The 18,776-nt window shown below is 39.8% G+C and overlaps 2 protein-coding genes across 2 annotated transcripts; both read right to left on the bottom strand.

Moving 5' to 3' along the window:
- Positions 1 to 12,664: 12,664 nt before the first annotated feature.
- On the bottom strand, positions 12,665 to 13,767 carry LOC122626506. Its single transcript, XM_043806790.1, has 2 exons — positions 13,583 to 13,767; positions 12,665 to 13,525 (listed from the first exon to the last, which is right to left on the bottom strand). Exon 2 carries the CDS (start codon positions 13,499 to 13,501, stop codon positions 12,950 to 12,952), a length of 552 nt encoding a protein of 183 aa, XP_043662725.1. The 5' UTR covers positions 13,502 to 13,525; positions 13,583 to 13,767; the 3' UTR covers positions 12,665 to 12,949.
- Positions 13,768 to 17,245: 3,478 nt separating this feature from the next.
- Positions 17,246 to 18,355, bottom strand: LOC122626509. The gene is made up of 2 exons (XM_043806792.1): positions 18,164 to 18,355; positions 17,246 to 18,106 (listed from the first exon to the last, which is right to left on the bottom strand). Exon 2 carries the CDS (start codon positions 18,080 to 18,082, stop codon positions 17,531 to 17,533), a length of 552 nt encoding a protein of 183 aa, XP_043662727.1. The 5' UTR covers positions 18,083 to 18,106; positions 18,164 to 18,355; the 3' UTR covers positions 17,246 to 17,530.
- Between the last annotated feature and the right edge of the window lie 421 nt (positions 18,356 to 18,776).

Genomic DNA, 18,776 nt, shown 5'->3' with positions numbered 1-18,776 from the left:
AAGTCGCTACATCCAGTTGGCAATTATTGTTTTATTATGACATGCAAGCCTATTTTGATGACATAAAACAATCAGAGGACTTCCTGGAAAAATCCCGCCTGGTTTGCAAAAAAATGGGAGACTTCAAGGACTACTGCGATTTTTTCGGCACAACAATACGGACAAAAATTGTTAACATAAAAGAACAAAATACTACGGCACCGTACCAACCGAAAGAAAAGGTTTATACTGTTCTTTGATATCGGAAATGCAAATAGAATACAGGAAAATATGCAAACGATCATAAAAAACGAAAAACATCTAATGGAATATGTTGACAATCAGACCTCGGTCATCAATGCCACGGAAGAGTTAGTAGGAGCAACTACGATAGAAGCAAACCGGAATTTGGGAAAACTGACCCAACAAGTCAAAATTATTGCAGAAACGATGAAGGAGCACTTTATGGTATATAAGGAGTCAATTAAATTCCTTATGTTATCAAATCAAGTGCGAAATTGGATTGAAGAGGCAGAAAGCCTACAAGCAACAGCGATCTCAATGGTAACGGACATTAGTGAAGGAAGAATTCATCCTACACTAATTGCGCCTAACAAAATGCTGGAGGATCTCGAAAAAGTTAAGCAAAAATTAGGACGAAAACAAATGCTACCGGGTGGAAATTCAGTTATACAATTACCACTGATCTATAAACTGATGAAGGCACAAGCTATGTTGAAGGATAATGTCCTATTAATTGAAGCAAAATTGCCGATATACAACAATCAGGAAACGTATCTTTTTGAAGTAATCCCAATACCACTTTGGACAAACGGAACAAAGCTTATTCCGAAATTGAATTCTAAATTTGTTGCGTTTAATACAGACATAAACGCATATCACCTAATGTCTGAAATGGAATTTAACCAATGCAGACAAGAGGATTCGACAACATGGCTTTGCGAAAGTAATTGGGAATGGAAAAACGCGGATGATCACTCTTGCGAAATATCTCCATTGAAACCAAGCAAGGCACACTCATGCGAAATGATGGAATTCCAAGGCAATTCGTTCATCAAAGAGATAAGTGGATCCAACCGTTGTAAATAGCCAATAGACTGTTTCGAAATACAACAGCTAATATAAGATGCAACGAACAGCATCAAGTTATAAGTCTGCCCAATCAAGGCATTATACAACTACCTGCAGGATGCACAGCAATATTAGGGGATACAACAATAATTACTCCTCAAAAAGTAATTTCGACAGCGTCTGAAATGTCTATCGTCCCCAGTTTACGAATTATACATGACAAGGAGACATGGAACGTGGTCCCGCTGAAGCACTTGATTGTCAACAACACAAATGAACTGCAAAATCTTCAAATGCGCATCAAGACTCTGAAAAATAACAAGGTACACATTGATGACTTGATCTTCCACACGGCATCATATCATATCATAATTAGATTGGTCATTTATATCCGGAGGCAACGCATAAATGAGAGACAACTACTGGCCGTACATTTCCCCCCCCCCCCCCCCCGGAGAATGTCTAAAGATGTGTTTAGACATGATAAGTAGACAAACTATAAATAAGTTCTATTTATGGGCTGCAATAAACATGGCACGGGACAACATAAGTGGCAACTACAGATAAGTACGATTGCAGTGGTCTATTGCCGAAATGTCAAGAGATATGATAACGCGGGAGGTGATTAGCGCGGTCATAGGTCACAAACATAGATTTAAGATAAATCTCAGCTGCATTGACCAACGCAGACTGCAGCGTCTTACAAGCGCTGCATTATATAATTAGATGATAAGAACCTATGTAAGAATGAATAAAAGGCGATGCCCTCGCAGTAGCGAGTTAGTTAGATTCAAACAACCGAATTGAACTTATTAAGTGTACGCATTAGTTTATAGTGTGAACAGATACTCTACAAGAAGCGGAGATTTGGAAGCTCTGGGTTCCGAACGCGTTGCGAAGTCCAATTTTGCATCGAGCTCACGATGCTCCCGATTCAGCTCATGTAGGGATGACGAAAATGATAACGAAGTTGAAGCGATATTTATTTTGGCCCGGGATGGTGACCCAGATTCGAAATGATGTAGCTAACTGTAGTATTTGCAAGTCGACTAAAAGTCCTAACCAAATTTTAAGACCGCCAATGGGTAATCCTATCACTTCGCAGAGACATTTTCAAAAACTTTATATGGACCTCTTAGGACCGTATCCAGGATCTAAGAGCGGTAATATAGGTCTGATGATCATCGTAGACCATTGCACGAAGTTTCACTTCCTGCATCCAATACGGAAATTTACGTCCGAGAAGATTTGCGACTTCTTGGAAAAATACGTATTCTCTACTTTCGGAGTTCCAGAATCTGTGCTAACGGACAACGGATCGCAATTTAAATCAGGCTATTTCAAGTCTTTTTTAACGCGATTTATCCCATGTTTGAACGGCTATTTACTCGCCCCAAGCCAATGCGAGCGAGCGAGTGAACCGATCAATACTGGCAGACATAAGAGCTTACATCGGAACGGATCATACCGATTGGGATAGGAACATTGATGAAATTAGCGCGTCCTAGAGATCAACAACTCATCGTAGCACCGGATTTTCACCCTATTATATGTGTTTTGGTCAGAATATGATTATGGGCAGGACTACGAACTATTAAGGAATATTCAGTCGTTACAGGATGACACCGCATTGAAAACGACGGATGTAACACAACTAGCCCGCCGTCAAGCCCAGAGAAAGATTAGGGAAACGCATGAAAGCAACGCTAGAGTGTATAACCTGCGTTCGCGTTCAACATATTTCAAAGTAGGTGATACTGTATACGCCCGTAGTTTTGCGCAAAGCAATACGACAAAACAGTTCAACAGTAAACTTGCTCCAGTTTTCGTAAGAGCGAAAGTATTCAAGAAGCTTAGTAATGTTTATTATGAGCTAGTAAATGACACTGGAAAAGCCTTAGGAGTATATCACCTGAAGGACATAAAAAGTTAGAAGTAGCAGAATTATTCCCATCTGACCCATTTTCAGTTAAAACCTCTTCGACTGTGACTCTTGATTTAACTGTGGTGTAGGGGCCAGATTGAAAGACTAGCGAGTATATAATAATAATAATATAATATAATAATCTAATATCGATAAGGCCACCTTATCTAGCGAACCATGAATATCGGTTGCTGTTTTTTTTTTGCCTGCAATGGCAACGCTTGCAAATTACACATTATTATTTTTACCTCCTCTTCCTCTACTTCTCCGCTCACCACTAGCGAGAGCGCTAAGAGAGGATTTGGGAAAGGTCCCGTTGCTTTGGCTCGCGTGCTTTTCAAGAAACACGCTGCTGTACCGAAAGCTCGGTAAAGCGCATCACTTGATCTTGAAAATTGAAAAAGAGCGCATGCATCGAGGAGTTTTATTCTTGGTTTTTTTTCCACACGTGGATTTGTGTGTTTAACCAGTGTCGACCAATAAAGGCAGAGTGCCTACAACTTGGCCGAGCCAAGAAAATAATCAGTTTTGTGCATTTGTGAGATCGGGTAAATGTCAGTTTTATACGGCGTTGTACATAAGCCAAATTACCGCGCGACCCAGCAGCCCCTGCAAGGGCACATAATCTCACTTTCTGGAAGCCCCGAGAAAACGGCGACGACGGCTGCGGCCTGGTCGGCGCAGCGCGTTCACATAACCTCACTTTTTGAATGCCCTACACATAATCTGATTCTTTAGAAACAGTATACGGCGGAGGCTGCGGCGGTGACCGAGTGGTACCGCAAGATCGTACCTAACCTCACTTTTGGGAACCCCTATTTGTTGCAACGGAGACTGCAGCCGCGTAGAAGCTAGGCTAGAGGCGGCCTGCGCCTAAGCTATGGCAACGGTATAACCGGCCACGTGGAGCTCTAGGTTAGTGCGGAAGGCGTGCAGCGGCACGAACGGCGGCGAGTCGCCTCAAAATTTAACTAGAGGAAAGGAATAGCAATAAAGGAGCAGTGGTCTTGGTGAAGCCATAACCAGGCCGAGGATCGGAGTGGCGGGCACATAGAACCCGGTTGCACTTCAGCATGTGAGCCGGCGGAGGCGCCCACCCCCTGGAGGAATCCAACGTCGATGAAAGGAGTTTAGAGAAGTTGTGAAATGAATTTAAATTAGGCAAACACTAATCGTTGGATCCAATCCTAATTCTGGTTTCGATATTTCTGTCATATAGCGTATAAATTAGTAAGAGCGGCGAGTGCCATCCCTGTTAAATAACATTTCTACAATTTTCAACTAATAGCAACAGCACCTGCATCTTCGACGGGCCCAGCGAATCGACAGCGGAGGATCTGTATGTAAGTTTTTGCATAAAAGCAATCATGGCCTGAGGGCATACTTATATCCTATCGAAAGTATTTAATACGGATAGCGATCGGCGAATACGCGCTTTTTGATGAAGGTATCGAACGAAAGAATAACAGTAAAAGTAAAAGTATAATCTTAGCTTAAAAAGAATGTATACGAAACTCACTGAAATGAAATGACTTGGAATTATATGAAATGAAAATGAAGAACTAACTTGTTGTTATCGGTCTTGTGTTAGTACGGTGAAGCGAATGTCGAATGACTTCGGAATAGTGTAAAATAGCGGCGAAGGCTTTGCAAAGGGGTAACTATAAAATCTTATAAGTTACCACGGTAGGGTGGGTAAAGACGTGGTGGCAAATTACATCATCGCCACCCACAACGCTAGTGTGTTTCTCTTATATATGTATATATCTCTTTAGGGTCCGTCCGAATGTCTGAACCTTTAAACCTTTTGACTAATCATTTAATATACAGGAAGTGCACGTAACCCTTATTTTGTAGAAGAGAAATGTATCATATATGAGGTGAGGAAGACCCACGCCATATCCGTCGAGCTTTGTACCGAGCATAGCAAGAAGTGCACGAACACCGACCCGACTCTACTCTAGATAACCTTCAGATTCTGGTGAACACTTTCCTCTTGGCTACTACACATGGCATATGACAGAACGGCCCCACCGGAGAAACTCAGGAGCATGGTGGAACCCAGCCCGAACGACCAGCAACTGATCGTGGGTGCAGACGCCAACGCGCATCACTGTGTATGGGGGAACCCCGACATCAACTACAGAGGTGAGTCACTCTTAAACTTTTTACTATCAACTAACCTATGCATTGCTAACGTGGGGGAAGAGCATACCTTTGTTGGTCCCACCTCCTAGAACGTGCTAGACTTAACACTCATAAGGGGACAAAGTACTATGGTTTCAGAATGGAGAGTCTTTGAGAGACCATCTTTCGCAGATCATAAGTACATACAATTCCTATACGAATTCGACCACTCTCTCAAACCAACCTCTTTCAGAAACCACCGGAACACTAACTGGGGAAAGTTCAAGAAGACAATCTTGACACGCCTCGCGATTGGGCCGGGCCTAGTAAAATCCGCTGAAGACATAGAAAAGTCCCTAGAGACCCTCTCCAGGGAATTATTAGATGCGCAACGCGCAGCATTCCCGATATCTAGAGCCAGGAAGAGGACCAGGCCATCCTGGTGGAACGGTAATCATTCGCTTCTACGCAATAACCTTTGAGAATTATTCAAAATCGCCAAAAACGCGAATAAGGATAAAATCGATGGGGAATACAAGATCCTACTCAGGGATTACAAGAAGGAAATACGCAGGCACAAAGAAGCTCGTGGAGAAATTTCTGCTCCAATATCGAGACGGCCCCAGAAACGGCTAGACTCCGGAAGCTGCTATCGAAGCAGCCAACCATACAGAATCAGCTCAAACGCGATGACGGACAGTGGACTGATGGCAGCGAAGAGGCACTAACAGCACTAATGCATGCTCACTTCCCAGGATGTACCGAGATATCCGATGCCAACAAGCACCAGGACCTCGTAACTGGAGAACAGCTTGCTTAAGCACGGGCTATATCCCTATCCAATAGAGGACCTCTAGGATCGTCTTCCTGCCAAAAGCAGGGAAGTGCAGCCATATGAGCCCCAGGGATTACAGGCCGATTAGTCTGTACTCTTTCTTACTCAAGACGCTAGAAAAGCTGCTGGACATATACATAAGAAATGATGCGGGACGACTACTGTCATCCAACCAGCACGCTTACACGAAAGGTAAAGACGGCACTACACTCATTAGTAGCCACCATTGAGAAAGCCCTGCCCGGAGCATTCAAAAACGTGACCACAGACGCGTTAATGGATCGCCTAGAAGCGGCCAACACGCCCCCAGCTATCTGTGGATAAGAAATCTTCTAAGCTGTAGACGGGTACAATCCGATTGGGGCACCGCCTCCATGGTGAAAGGAGCACACAGGGGCACGCCGCAGGGCGGGGTCCTGTCGCCTCTCCTGTGGAATCTGGTGGTAGATGACCTGATCAAGAGATTCGAGAGGAAGGCCCCAAAGATAACAGCCTATGCTGACGACATAAGCATAATTATCACGGGAGTCTCTCCATCGACCCTCAGCTCGATTATGGAATCAACGCTCAGGGAGATATGTGAGTGGGCAAAGAAGGAAGGACTCTCTATCAACGCGGACAAGACGGACCTCATTCTCTTCACCAAGAGATACAAGGTGCCGCTATGGGTCCCCCAGGAAATTAACTCAACCAGGCTAACCCCGAAGACACAAGTCAAGTACCTCGGAATTGTTTTAGACAGCAAGCTGACATCGAAGACAAATGTACTAGAGAGGGTGAAAAAGGCCACCATAGCGATAAATGCATCCAAGAAGATGCTTAGCAGCACATGGGGCCTCTCACCCGCTCTAATGCACTGGATTTTCATCTCGGTGGTGCGTCCAACTCTGATGTATGGAGTCGTAGTGTGGTGGCAGGCTATTGAAAATACGACATACAACAAGCTCATGGAGAGAACTCAGCGGCAGGCACTGCTCTGCATAACAGGGGCGCTGAGGTCAACCCCCACTACATGGTCACCAGAACGTGCCCGAATGTAAGAACAACAACATTCATGGGACCAGACGACTGGAAAACAGGTCAGGACCATGCACACCTCAATATATACACCGACGGCTCTAAGATGGAAGGAGGAGTTGGAGCGGGCATATACTGTACAGACCCTGAAATGAGGCTGTCGTATAAGCTACCAAGCCAATGCAGCGTATTCCAGGCGGAAGTATTCGCAATAGGGAAAGCGGCAGAGCTTGCGCAGAGCATTGACCGCCCACATGAAGCGGTCAACTTGTTCGTAGACAGTCAAGCGGCAATGAGATCCATGCAATCGTCAGCAGTCAGTTCCAAATGTGTACTGGCAAGCAGGGAGGCACTAGATATCCTTAGCACGACCACGTCAGTGCGGATCTACTGGGTTCCCAGCCACCAGGTCATCGTTGGTAATGAGACGGCAAAAGAAGGCATTGGACTGGCGAATGAAAGATCAGAAAACGTTCCTGTCTCCCTTAGAACGCTTCAAAGCGAACTGGAAAGACGGGCCGACACACGAGCCAAAAGCAGATGCAGGAGAACTTCCAACACGTGCAAAATTTCAAATCATGTGCAAAAAGCGCAACGCCAAACTCAGTCACTACGTTCTGCATCTTCCAAGGAAAGACTGCAGACTGTTAGTGGAAATTTTTACAGGTCACTGCTTATCTGCGGCATACGCAGTCAAACTGGGCATTACTGACAACGCCAAATGCCGGAAATGTGATGAATTCGAGGCAATCGAAACCTTGGAGCATCTCATTTGCAAGTGTCCGGCCCTAACAAGGGCCCTAATAAACTACCTAGGGGCCCGGTTCTGGCATCGCTAGAAGATGCCTCCATGAAGAAGCCAGGCGAACTACTTGCCTTTGCGAAAAATACCTCGATCCCAAAAGATTTCGAAAACCGCGTAAACATTCTCTAGGTCCATAAAGAAACATTCGGACAGCTACGGGCCATATTGGCCTATTCGCGGCCCCGTGACGGCCGTGACGGTTATAACCTAACCTATGTATATATATTGATTAAAATTAAGAATTAATAAATATATGAATAAAATATAAGACGATCGAAACAAATTAATAATTAAAAACTTATTCTCTCTTCAAATAATGTCCGAAGTAATAGTGAAAACTCTGTCAGGAAAACCTTGTTTATACAAAAGGCCGTACATACCCATGTTTGACATTACTGCAGCCCATTAATTGCTCAAAGATTAAGGAAGGTATAGTTTTGTCAACGTTACCTTACCTGAGTGCTAAAGAAATCAATGAGGACAAAACATCTATCTATGAGCAATCACGATCCAATTAGTACTCCTTCATCGTTAATTCGTCGTTTTATAAAAGGAATTGGCCGACAATGATAAAAGAGCTAAAAGACTGTTAATTTTAAAGTAAATCAACCATCTTTTGAAATTGCTGAATCAATAGACTCTGAACAGGATTTCAAAATAAAATATCTTTAAGATCTTCCGTTTCTGCTGTATTAGAGCTAAAGAAGTAGAAGATGAAGTAGAAGACAAACAAATCACAACGACAGACACTGCTGCAATGTCCAGGAAGTATGGGCGACAGATTTCGTCCACAATCACAGAATCTGACGTAAAAAATGTTAATCTGAATAGATTCCTTACAGCCCTTCGCCTAACAGATCTAACAAAAGGATAACAAGAAATGTTATAAAAGTTATAAAAGCAAAAATAATTGGTCCGTTATCATACAAAGTTGAAAATGAAAGGACAATTAGCAGAATTATTTTTGTACTAAAATCATTAATGTGATAAAAGCGAATCACCTGATGTCATTAAGGCAAAGCCACTAAATACACAACAGCACGGCAGAAATAGAAAACCTACTTAGGTCGCTTGAAGCAGCCTACATATATGATGGGTTAAATTCAAATAATGCAGATAAGTTTCCCACCACGAAAAAGATATCCTCAATGATATAGAATTTTAAGCACGATAAGCTCAAACTATATTAAAAGAAGGAAATTTCAACACGATGAACAGCGTGACTGAAAAATATATACACTGCTGCACAGAAATTACCGGCAAGTCGAATTGCGTCTCTTTCTACGACAGAATCGGGGAAGAAATAACCGAGGCAATTACTTAAACAGAGGTAATGGTCGTCTTATTCTTCCAAACACCACGAAGTTTTCAAGTAATACCTATATTGGATCTACACTCAACTGGGGCAGCAGGTAGGATCCTGGCCGAAGTACTGGTTCAGCAGTACTCGAGAAGACCGAGGAAAGGAAAGATTCGTGAAAACCAAGGATGAAAAGGATAACATTAATCATGTCAATGTAAGAAAAGGCAAAGTGGGTAGAGTAAAGTAAGTGCAATGGAGGTGGCGATAATAAAGAAATCGCAAGGCAATAAAGTAAAATAAAGTAAAACAAGTAAAAATGATAAATAATTTTAGTGTGCGCTCTGTGACAGTTCAGCGACGACTGACTCTTCATTTATTCAGCAAGTGTGTGTGTAATGTTTACATTCGCGACTCTTATAATTAGGTTCTTACATTCTAATATTGCAATGGGACTTATACTACTATGCTTATACACAATTACTACTACTACTACTACAGCTCGGCCATCCTGATAATTAGGATCTCCTGATCCTCGCCGCTCTACTTCTTGTAATCATTACATTTTCGTTACTTATTTCAGTGTTTGTTACATTTGGTTTGGTTTTCTTATTTACATTTACCTTAGACTTTTGTTTTTCTTTATCATTTTTCTTATCTATATTTTTATTATTTGATACCGAATTCTTTTCTTGAAGCCATGGTTTAATATTATGAGCCGCCCATATTCCATCGTATGGTTTTTGTGTCAACTGAAAACCTTCCACATCTTTGATACAATACCTATCATTGTCTAGTACTTTGGCGATTTCATAGGGGCCTTTATATTTGGTTATTAATTTCCTAGGCGCTCCAACTGTTGAATCAAAATTCTTGACCACAACGTAGTCTCCTAATTTGTATTTATTTGCTTCTAGTCGTTTAGCGTCAACATATTTCTTGTTATAGTTCTGTACTTTTTCCTGCGAAACTTCTGCATTTTGTCTAATTTTCTCTAAATTAATTTCTTTTCTTTTCTTAATTTCTTTTTAGCATTGACTCCAATACATTTTCTTTTAAACAATCTAGCATTTTTCCTTTTTGATTCACTCCAAACAGCATTATACTTGGGTGCTCATTTATGCTTCTGTGCTTTGTATTATTCATTGCATACTCTACATCTTCCAAAACTTTGTGCCACTGTGCGTTCTTTTCTACATCTACGAGCTTACTAATCATGGGTCCTAGGTCCCGATTTATTCGCTCAACTTGTCCATTTGCTTGTGGTGAGCCTGTTGCAATTTTGACGTGCTTAATGTTTCTTGATTCCAAAAATTCTTCGAACATATCTGATGTAAAACATGTCCCTCTGTCTGAAACAATGGTCGTTGGTCTGCTATACGCTCTAAAATAATCACCTAAAGCTTCCATTGCTTCCTTTGAGTTTGTTGATTTCGCTGGATACAATCTCACAAACTTTGTGCATCCATCAACAATTACTAATACATGTTTTTTCGTAGAATTCTTTTGATTTACCGGACCATAGTGATCTATATGTATGACTTCGAATGGTGTGTTTCCCTTTGGTACAATATTAACAGTTCCTTCTTGCTTACCATTTCTTCCTTGAAAAGCTATACATTTTAGACAGTTCTTAACATGTTCATCCGCTTTACTTCTAACATTTGGAAACCAATAACTTTTACCGACCATTTCCGTAACTTTGTCTTTCCCTACATGGCCTAACTCATTGTGGTATTTATACAATACGTGTTCTTCCATAGCTTCCGGGACATAGAACAGTAACTTATCTTTTACTTTTTTGTAAATCACACCATTTCGCATTTCATATAATTCGCTTTCTTCTTTACTTAGCATTTCTTTAATCTTTCTCAACTTCTCGTCTCTGTTTTGGCATATAACTAAATTGTCCTCGAACGTATTTTCCTCTATTACCAAAATCGAATTACATCTACTAAGAGCATCAACTTGTTTCATTCTAGTTCCTGATCTATGCTCTAGTTTATACAGATAATTCTGTAATTCCAAGGCCCATCTTGCTATTCTTGGGTTCAAGTCTTTTTTATTCAACGTCACTGTGAGGGAATTACAGTCTGTCACTATTTTGAATTCAATTCCTTGTAGGTACACTCTAAACCTTTTTAATGCATATATTACTGCCAGTGTTTCCAGTTCAAAACTATGATACCTTGATTCTGTATCCGTTGTCCTTTTTGAGAAGTAAAAAACTGGATGTAATTTACCATCTGCTTTCCTTTGCAAGAGAATTGATCCGAAACCTATCGAACTTGCATCGCAGTGCAATTCTGTTTCATCCTCAGGACTGTACAATGCCAAAATATGCGTTTTTAACAGCTTGCTTTTTAATTCATCAAATGCTTCTAATTGCGCTAGGCCAAACTCGAACTTTTTGTCTTTCTTTGTCAAATCATGGAGTGGCTTTGCTATTGTTGAAAAATTCTGTATAAATCTTCTAAAATACGAGCACATCCCCAAAAAACTTTGGACATCATGAACTTTTTGTGGCACGGGAAAATTTTCAATTGCTTTCACACCGTCGTCATCTGCTTTAATACCCTTTTCTGATATTATATATCCTAAATATTTCACCTCACTTTGAAAAAACATACATTTATCGATTCGTAGCTCTAATTTGTTTTTAACTAATCGCTCAAATACTTCTTTTAATATAGCTTGGTGATCTTCTATATTCTTTGTCGCTATCATTATGTCATCGAGATAAACTATCACTTTCTTATCCCTAATCATGTCGTCAAATACTTTGTTGATGAACCTTTGAAAAACAGACGGAGCATTTGTCAGCCCAAAAGGCATTCTTGTGAACTCATACTGTCCTAGTGGCGTGGTAAATGATGTATACTTTATCGATTCTTCGTCCATATAAACATGGAAGTATCCATTTTTCAGGTCTAACTTCGAGAACACAACTTTGTTTGCTAGGGTATCTAATAAATCATCAATTAATGGCATCGGGTATCTAACTTTCGCCGTGATCTTATTTAGTTTCCTATAATCTATGCACATCCGAATGCCACCCAATTTCTTTTTTACTAGTACAATTGGCGAGCAATACTCAGACTCACTTTGTCGTATAATACCATCTTTTAAATAATCATCAAGGATTCCTTGTAATTTTTCTTTCTCTACATATGCCAGGCGTCTTGGCGAAAAACTAAACGGCTTGTCTTCCTCTAACCTTAGCTTCATTTCACATTTTATATTCGGTTCACTCGGTCTTTTTGGTTTAATATAATATTCTTCAATAACATTTATAAATTCGCATCTTTGTTTAAAATTTAATTGTGAACCTATCTCATATACCTTTTCATTATCATTGTAATTAATTAATAATAGTTGTTTTTCAAAATTATTTTGTTCGTCTGCGTTTGTCTCATAATGACTTTTAGATTCCTTATTTGTATTTTTATTTTCTTCAACTATCGAATCTTTTTTTATTTCAGATATTTTTTCGTGTTCATTATCAATTACAATTTTGGCCTTTACTCTTGCTAAAAAATCCCTTCCCAATAACATAGCATATCCCATAGATTCATCATCCACGACATAACATGGGAGTATCTTTATTTGAGAATTTAACTGAACATTTTACGCTTCCATGTATTTGTAATTTACTTAAATTTAATCCAACGTAACTTAAAGAGGTAGTCTTTTCCATTTTTATTTGACTTGGTATAAAACGTCTTTTAATAATACTTATCGGGCTGCCAGAATCTATGAGACATTCTATAAACATTGAACCCCATGTGTATTATTCTTTGTACAAAATGTTAATTTAATATAACTTACATAATCGTTGTCCCCGCCCTTCGACTTCTTGTATTGGTTGCACTACTTAGCCACATGTCCTTGCAAGCCACATGCGTAACAAGCCCCATCTTGTCTCTTAGGCTTGCGGCACTCTTTGGCCAGGTGGCCCCGACTGTGGCAATTGTAGCACTCTGCATTACCTCGTGGCTTCTGAAAATCTCCTGCTCTACGGTCTTCCAGTAACTTGGGCTTGGGAACGTAGCCCAACTCAACGTTTCGGAATGCCTCCAGAAGCTCCAATCCGGTCTTGAACGAACGCGACTTAGCCAGATTGCGTAGATTGACATCGTGTATGCCGTCAATGACATATTCCAAAAATTCATCTTCTGCCAGTGCTAAGTTATCCGCCAGCTGCCACTTCTCGTTGTAGTACTTGGAGAACTCCTCACCTTTGATCCAGACGCAGTTCTGTAGCTTCTGCCGCATACTCAACTTTGACTCTTTGGACATTACGAACATTTTCTCCAGGTGGCTTAACATTTTATCCGCTGTGTCCATAGTAGCGCTCGTGCTTGAATACAGCCATATTTCAGCATCGCCCTTAACTTTGTAGTGAATCAGCGCACGCATCATCTCGTCGCCGACCTTGAAATTTTTCTGGACATTCAAAAGTTGAGATATCCAAACATTGAAATTGTTTCCGCCATCGTATACCTTAACGATCTCCTTTAAAATTTCGAAAGAAATGCTTGAGTCTGTGTCGTTACTTCGTTGTTGTTTATTTTTTAACTGGTCGATCTCATTTTGCAGCTTCAATATTTTCCACTCATTTTCCAGTCTTTGAATATCGCTGCCTTGGGCCTTGGATAGTTACATTGTTCCGCATCATTTGGTTTCCAAAACATTGTTGTGGCTCCTTGTTGCCAGCCATTTGCATCTCGGGATCATTGTTGCTGGCCATTGGGATCGCTAAACATTTGTTGGACTCATTGTTGCTGGCGCTCACCATCTGCCTCTCAGAACATTGCTCGATCTCATTTTCGTTGTTAACATTTATTTCGCAAGATCCCGTTACTTTTCTCGAACCTTCTGTTTCTTGCATTCCTTTGTATGTATGTGCAAACGTCGCCGTCATCGTGTCGCCGTCGTTGTCGCTACTTCTTGCTATCTCGTTTTCGCTACTTTGTTCTTCGCCGTTGCCGTTGTTTTCATCCCTGTCTATTTTACCGGTTTGTTCTGTGGCGTTGATTTTTTTCATTGCTGTTTTATTTTTTTCATGCGCGCACCACTCAAATTTAATATTTTCAAGTCTTTTAATCAATTCGATTTTTGTGCCACTACTTTTAAGTTTGTTTTGTACGCACAGAGCTTTTAGTTCTTTTAATGTGTACTACTACTACTACAGCTCGGCCATCCTGATAATTAGGATCTCCTGATCCTCGCCGCTCTACTTCTTGTAATCATTACATTTTCGTTACTTATTTCAGTGTTTGTTACATTTGGTTTGGTTTTCTTATTTACATTTACCTTAGACTTTTGTTTTTCTTTATCATTTTTCTTATCTATATTTTTATTATTTGATACCGAATTCTTTTCTTGAAGCCATGGTTTAATATTATGAGCCGCCCATATTCCATCGTATGGTTTTTGTGTCAACTGAAAACCTTCCACATCTTTGATACAATACCTATCATTGTCTAGTACTTTGGCGATTTCATAGGGGCCTTTATATTTGGTTATTAATTTCCTAGGCGCTCCAACTGTTGAATCAAAATTCTTGACCACAACGTAGTCTCCTAATTTGTATTTATTTGCTTCTAGTCGTTTAGCGTCAACATATTTCTTGTTATAGTTCTGTACTTTTTCCTGCGAAACTTCTGCATTTTGTCTAATTTTCTCTAAATTAATTTCTTTTTAGCATTGACTCCAATACATTTTCTTTTAAACAATCTAGCATTTTTCCTTTTTGATTCACTCCAAACAGCATTATACTGCTCATTTATGCTTCTGTGCTTTGTATTATTCATTGCATACTCTACATCTTCCAAAACTTTGTGCCACTGTGCGTTCTTTTCTACATCTACGAGCTTACTAATCATGGGTCCTAGGTCCCGATTTATTCGCTCAACTTGTCCATTTGCTTGTGGTGAGCCTGTTGCAATTTTGACGTGCTTAATGTTTCTTGATTCCAAAAATTCTTCGAACATATCTGATGTAAAACATGTCCCTCTGTCTGAAACAATGGTCGTTGGTCTGCTATACGCTCTAAAATAATCACCTAAAGCTTCCATTGCTTCCTTTGAGTTTGTTGATTTCGCTGGATACAATCTCACAAACTTTGTGCATCCATCAACAATTACTAATACATGTTTTTTCGTAGAATTCTTTTGATTTACCGGACCATAGTGATCTATATGTATGACTTCGAATGGTGTGTTTCCCTTTGGTACAATATTAACAGTTCCTTCTTGCTTACCATTTCTTCCTTGAAAAGCTATACATTTTAGACAGTTCTTAACATGTTCATCCGCTTTACTTCTAACATTTGGAAACCAATAACTTTTACCGACCATTTCCGTAACTTTGTCTTTCCCTACATGGCCTAACTCATTGTGGTATTTATACAATACGTGTTCTTCCATAGCTTCCGAGACATAGAACAGTAACTTATCTTTTACTTTTTTGTAAATCACACCATTTCGCATTTCATATAATTCGCTTTCTTCTTTACTTAGCATTTCTTTAATCTTTCTCAACTTCTCGTCTCTGTTTTGGCATATAACTAAATTGTCCTCGAACGTATTTTCCTCTATTACCAAAATCGAATTACATCTACTAAGAGCATCAACTTGTTTCATTCTAGTTCCTGATCTATGCTCTAGTTTATACAGATAATTCTGTAATTCCAAGGCCCATCTTGCTATTCTTGGGTTCAAGTCTTTTTTATTCAACGTCATTGTGAGGGAATTACAGTCTGTCACTATTTTGAATTCAATTCCTTGTAGGTACACTCTAAACCTTTTCAATGCATATATTACTGCCAGTGTTTCCAGTTCAAAACTATGATACCTTGATTCTGTATCCGTTGTCCTTTTTGAGAAGTAAAAAACTGGATGTAATTTACCATCTGCTTTCCTTTGCAAGAGAATTGATCCGAAACCTATCGAACTTGCATCGCAGTGCAATTCTGTTTCATCCTCAGGACTGTACAATGCCAAAATATGCGTTTTTAACAGCTTGCTTTTTAATTCATCAAATGCTTCTAATTGCGCTAGGCCAAACTCGAACTTTTTGTCTTTCTTTGTCAAATCATGGAGTGGCTTTGCTATTGTTGAAAAATTCTGTATAAATCTTCTAAAATACGAGCACATCCCCAAAAAACTTTGGACATCATGAACTTTTTGTGGCACGGGAAAATTTTCAATTGCTTTCACACCGTCGTCATCTGCTTTAATACCCTTTTCTGATATTATATATCCTAAATATTTCACCTCACTTTGAAAAAACATACATTTATCGATTCGTAGCTCTAATTTGTTTTTAACTAATCGCTCAAATACTTCTTTTAATATAGCTTGGTGATCTTCTATATTCTTTGTCGCTATCATTATGTCATCGAGATAAACTATCACTTTCTTATCCCTAATCATGTCGTCAAATACTTTGTTGATGAACCTTTGAAAAACAGACGGAGCATTTGTCAGCCCAAAAGGCATTCTTGTGAACTCATACTGTCCTAGTGGCGTGGTAAATGATGTATACTTTATCGATTCTTCGTCCATATAAACATGGAAGTATCCATTTTTCAGGTCTAACTTCGAGAACACAACTTTGTTTGCTAGGGTATCTAATAAATCATCAATTAATGGCATCGGGTATCAAACTTTCGCCGTGATCTTATTTAGTTTCCTATAATCTATGCACATCCGAATGCCACCCAATTTCTTTTTTACTAGTACAATTGGCGAGCAATACTCAGACTCACTTTGTCGTATAATACCCTCTAACCTTAGCTTCATTTCACATTTTATATTCGGTTCACTCGGTCTTTTTGGTTTAATATAATATTCTTCAATAACATTTTTAAATTCGCATCTTTGTTTAAAATTTAATTGTGAACCTATCTCATATACCTTTTCATTATCATTGTAATTAATTAATAATAGTTGTTTTTTTAAAAATATTTTGTTCGTCTGCGTTTGTCTCATAATGACTTTTAGATTCCTTATTTGTATTTTTATTTTCTTCAACTATCGAATCTTTTTTTATTTCAGATATTTTTTCGTGTTCATTATCAATTACAATTTTGGCCTTTACTCTTGCTAAAAAATCCCTTCCCAATAACATAGCATATCCCATAGATTCATCATCCACGACATAACATGGGAGTATCTTTATTTGAGAATTTAACTGAACATTTTACGCTTCCATGTATTTGTAATTTACTTAAATTTAATCCAACGTAACTTAAAGAGGTAGTCTTTTCCATTTTTATTTGACTTGGTATAAAACGTCTTTTAATAATACTTATCGGGCTGCCAGAATCTATGAGACATTCTATAAACATTGAACCCCATGTGTATTATTCTTTGTACAAAATGTTAATTTAATATAACTTACATAATCGTTGTCCCCGCCCTTCGACTTCTTGTATTGGTTGCACTACTTAGCCACATGTCCTTGCAAGCCACATGCGTAACAAGCCCCATCTTGTCTCTTAGGCTTGCGGCACTCTTTGGCCAGGTGGCCCCGACTGTGGCAATTGTAGCACTCTGCATTACCTCGTGGCTTCTGAAAATCTCCTGCTCTACGGTCTTCCAGTAACTTGGGCTTGGGAACGTAGCCCAACTCAACGTTTCGGAATGCCTCCAGAAGCTCCAATCCGGTCTTGAACGAACGCGACTTAGCCAGATTGCGTAGATTGACATCGTGTATGCCGTCAATGACATATTCCAAAAATTCATCTTCTGCCAGTGCTAAGTTATCCGCCAGCTGCCACTTCTCGTTGTAGTACTTGGAGAACTCCTCACCTTTGATCCAGACGCAGTTCTGTAGCTTCTGCCGCATACTCAACTTTGACTCTTTGGACATTACGAACATTTTCTCCAGGTGGCTTAACATTTTATCCGCTGTGTCCATAGTAGCGCTCGTGCTTGAATACAGCCATATTTCAGCATCGCCCTTAACTTTGTAGTGAATCAGCGCACGCATCATCTCGTCGCCGACCTTGAAATTTTTCTGGACATTCAAAAGTTGAGATATCCAAACATTGAAATTGTTTCCGCCATCGTATACCTTAACGATCTCCTTTAAAATTTCGAAAGAAATGCTTGAGTCTGTGTCGTTACTTCGTTGTTGTTTATTTTTTAACTGGTCGATCTCATTTTGCAGCTTCAATATTTTCCACTCATTTTCCAGTCTTTGAATATCGCTGCCTTGGGCCTTGGATAGTTACATTGTTCCGCATCATTTGGTTTCCAAAACATTGTTGTGGCTCCTTGTTGCCAGCCATTTGCATCTCGGGATCATTGTTGCTGGCCATCGGGATCGCTAAACATTTTTTGGACTCATTGTTGCTGGCGCTCACCATCTGCCTCTCAGAACATTGCTCGATCTCATTTTCGTTGTTAACATTTATTTCGCAAGATCCCGTTACTTTTCTCGAACCTTCTGTTTCTTGCATTCCTTTGTATGTATGTGCAAACGTCGCCGTCATCGTGTCGCCGTCGTTGTCGCTACTTCTTGCTATCTCGTTTTCGCTACTTTGTTCTTCGCCGTTGCCGTTGTTTTCATCCCTGTCTATTTTACCGGTTTGTTCTGTGGCGTTGATTTTTTTCATTGCTGTTTTATTTTTTTCATGCGCGCACCACTCAAATTTAATATTTTCAAGTCTTTTAATCAATTCGAT

The sequence above is a fragment of the Drosophila teissieri genome, chromosome 2L, assembly GCF_016746235.2.
Source record: "Drosophila teissieri strain GT53w chromosome 2L, Prin_Dtei_1.1, whole genome shotgun sequence".
In the NCBI taxonomy this organism is placed as follows: Eukaryota; Metazoa; Arthropoda; class Insecta; order Diptera; family Drosophilidae; genus Drosophila; species Drosophila teissieri.
Note: the sequence above shows the minus strand (reverse complement) of the source record. Positions and strands in the feature narration are given on the sequence as shown.

What these genes read in the sequence shown, in the direction of transcription:
- LOC122626506 (XM_043806790.1), bottom strand. Translation starts at nt 13,501, where the DNA reads ATGATGCGTGCGCTGATTCACTACAAAGTTAAGGGCGATGCTGAAATA.
- LOC122626509 (XM_043806792.1), bottom strand. Translation starts at nt 18,082, where the DNA reads ATGATGCGTGCGCTGATTCACTACAAAGTTAAGGGCGATGCTGAAATA.